The sequence below is a fragment of the Entamoeba invadens genome (genome assembly GCF_000330505.1).
Source record: "Entamoeba invadens IP1 unplaced genomic scaffold scaff_1105074724783, whole genome shotgun sequence".
Taxonomy (NCBI): Eukaryota; Evosea; order Mastigamoebida; family Endamoebidae; genus Entamoeba; species Entamoeba invadens.
In genome coordinates this window covers 30,320-32,349 of record NW_004440409.1, presented here as the reverse complement: position 1 = coordinate 32,349, position 2,030 = coordinate 30,320, and the positions used below count along the sequence as shown (strand labels likewise).

The 2,030-nt window shown below is 25.3% G+C and overlaps 1 protein-coding gene across 1 annotated transcript; it reads left to right on the top strand.

Moving 5' to 3' along the window:
• Window positions 1-55: 55 nt before the first annotated feature.
• Window positions 56-799, top strand: EIN_385090 (hypothetical protein; the record flags this gene model as incomplete). The annotated part of the gene is made up of 1 exon (XM_004256959.1): window positions 56-799. A coding segment is annotated over one exon (744 nt), but the record flags the coding sequence as incomplete, so codon positions are not given.
• Window positions 800-2,030: the final 1,231 nt, after the last annotated feature.

The following is a 2,030-nucleotide window of genomic DNA, read 5'->3' as shown; positions in this document are numbered from 1 at the left end:
TCGTAACATCGACAAATTTTCTCAAGAAATTAAGAACGAAAAAATATATAAAGTGACTAACTGTATCTCGGGCGACGTGAATGATCTTATTGATGGGGATGTCATTCAGAAGTATGGGTTCCCAATCGTTAAACTTTATCATTGGGAATACAAACATAAAAGTAATGAAAAAACACACGACTTGAGTAAGTACAATGCGTTGTATGACCTATCTTTATCTTGTAGGAACTTCGAGTATAATTGGGTATTACCAACCAATTTGACTCGACTTGATATGTTTGATCAAAACATTGTGAATTTGAGTCAACTTCAGAATCTACAGATATTAATTACAAATCAAATTCCTCAATGTCAGTTGAATCAATTAACTTATTTTGAATTGTCCTATCCAAAAAAATTTAATGCAAAAGAAATCAATGATATTGGAAATGTCAAAGAGTTTATTATCGAGTATTTTAGAGAAGAGTTGCTTGATCTGTACGACTTGGAAATAACTAATGTTAACATTAGACATTTTAATGGGAAGAATATCGTGTTATCACCCCACATAGAATCGCTAATTGTTTCCAATATAAATATTGAGCAACTCGTTATTCCCAAATCCGTCAAAACTCTATATTGTCATTCTTCAGAAACTTTAATCTCACTTCAATTTGAAAATGGAATTCAATTAGAAAGTGTCATATTGAATAGTTGCGAAAACCTTAACAAATTCACTTTACCTAAATCAGTTAAGACTCTCAAGTTGGAGTCCGACATCGAAGCTAAAATCCTCAACATCCAAGAATTGATTTTATAATTCAGGGAGCTTTGATACTTAATTTATATATTTATAAACATTATACTACTTTGTATAATTCAGATTATTAAAAAAAATATATTATATATAACCAAATCATATGTAACACAGAAAAAAATAAAGTAAAAAGTGTCTTTTTGTGGGTTACGTCTATTCGTGGGTCAATAGACCAATCAAATGTAAAACCCACAAATAATTATTTTGATCGAGAACTTTGAATTTATATACACTTAAATTAATTATATAGTTTTATTATAATTAAAAAAAACTACTACAGTATATATACGATAATAGTCCAGTCTATGTTCCATATTAGGTCAAATAACAAAAACTTGATTAATTAACAAAAATACCACATTTTGTTTTTTGTCTCAAGATAAATCCAAAATATATTTTCACCCCAAAAAAATTTTTTGCCATTTTTTATAATAACTTTTGTAATTTATAATATGTAAAACAAATACTATATTTTATTAGTGTTTATTAAAACACAAAACGTCCGTTATAGAATCAAAATATTGACAGATAACATAAACAGTATTTAAGCAGAATACATGAAGAGCAATATGACAACTTTTGGTTTTCAAAATAAACACTTGTTGTTTTATTATAATTTAATGCGCTCCAACGACACATTAATTAACATTATTTCCGTTTAGATGAAAAATTCATTTGCTTTATAAATAATTTTAAAAATTATTTTAATTTTTTTAACTTAATGACAATTTGGTTTATGTATTATCATATTAATATTTTAGAAAAAAAATATTAAAAAATAGCAAAAAATAAATTGTTGTTTATTTCCAATATTCAATAAGAAACCTCCTTTTTATTTTTTGGTCTCTTATCGAATAAATCCTTTTATCGAATATTGATAGTATATATTCTATAACACTGTTTTTTATGGAAAATGATGAATAGAATTTACTTCATAATTCCATTATAAACCCACAAATATACGTTATTTTTTGTCTAAAAACCCACAAATAAACACTTTTTACTATAAAGTCTGTTTTCTATATAACAATATTATAAAAACAAAGAAAAAACTAGACAAAAAATATTAAACCATTATTTACTAAACTCAATATCGCTAATTAAAAACCATTAACTATTAATAAAATTGTCATTAATTGAAACTAATGTTAGACAATTCTTGAACATTGACTTTTTTCCAATTCACTTATTGTCGTTTTCAATTTGACCCAAATGATAATTTGACATTTCTACT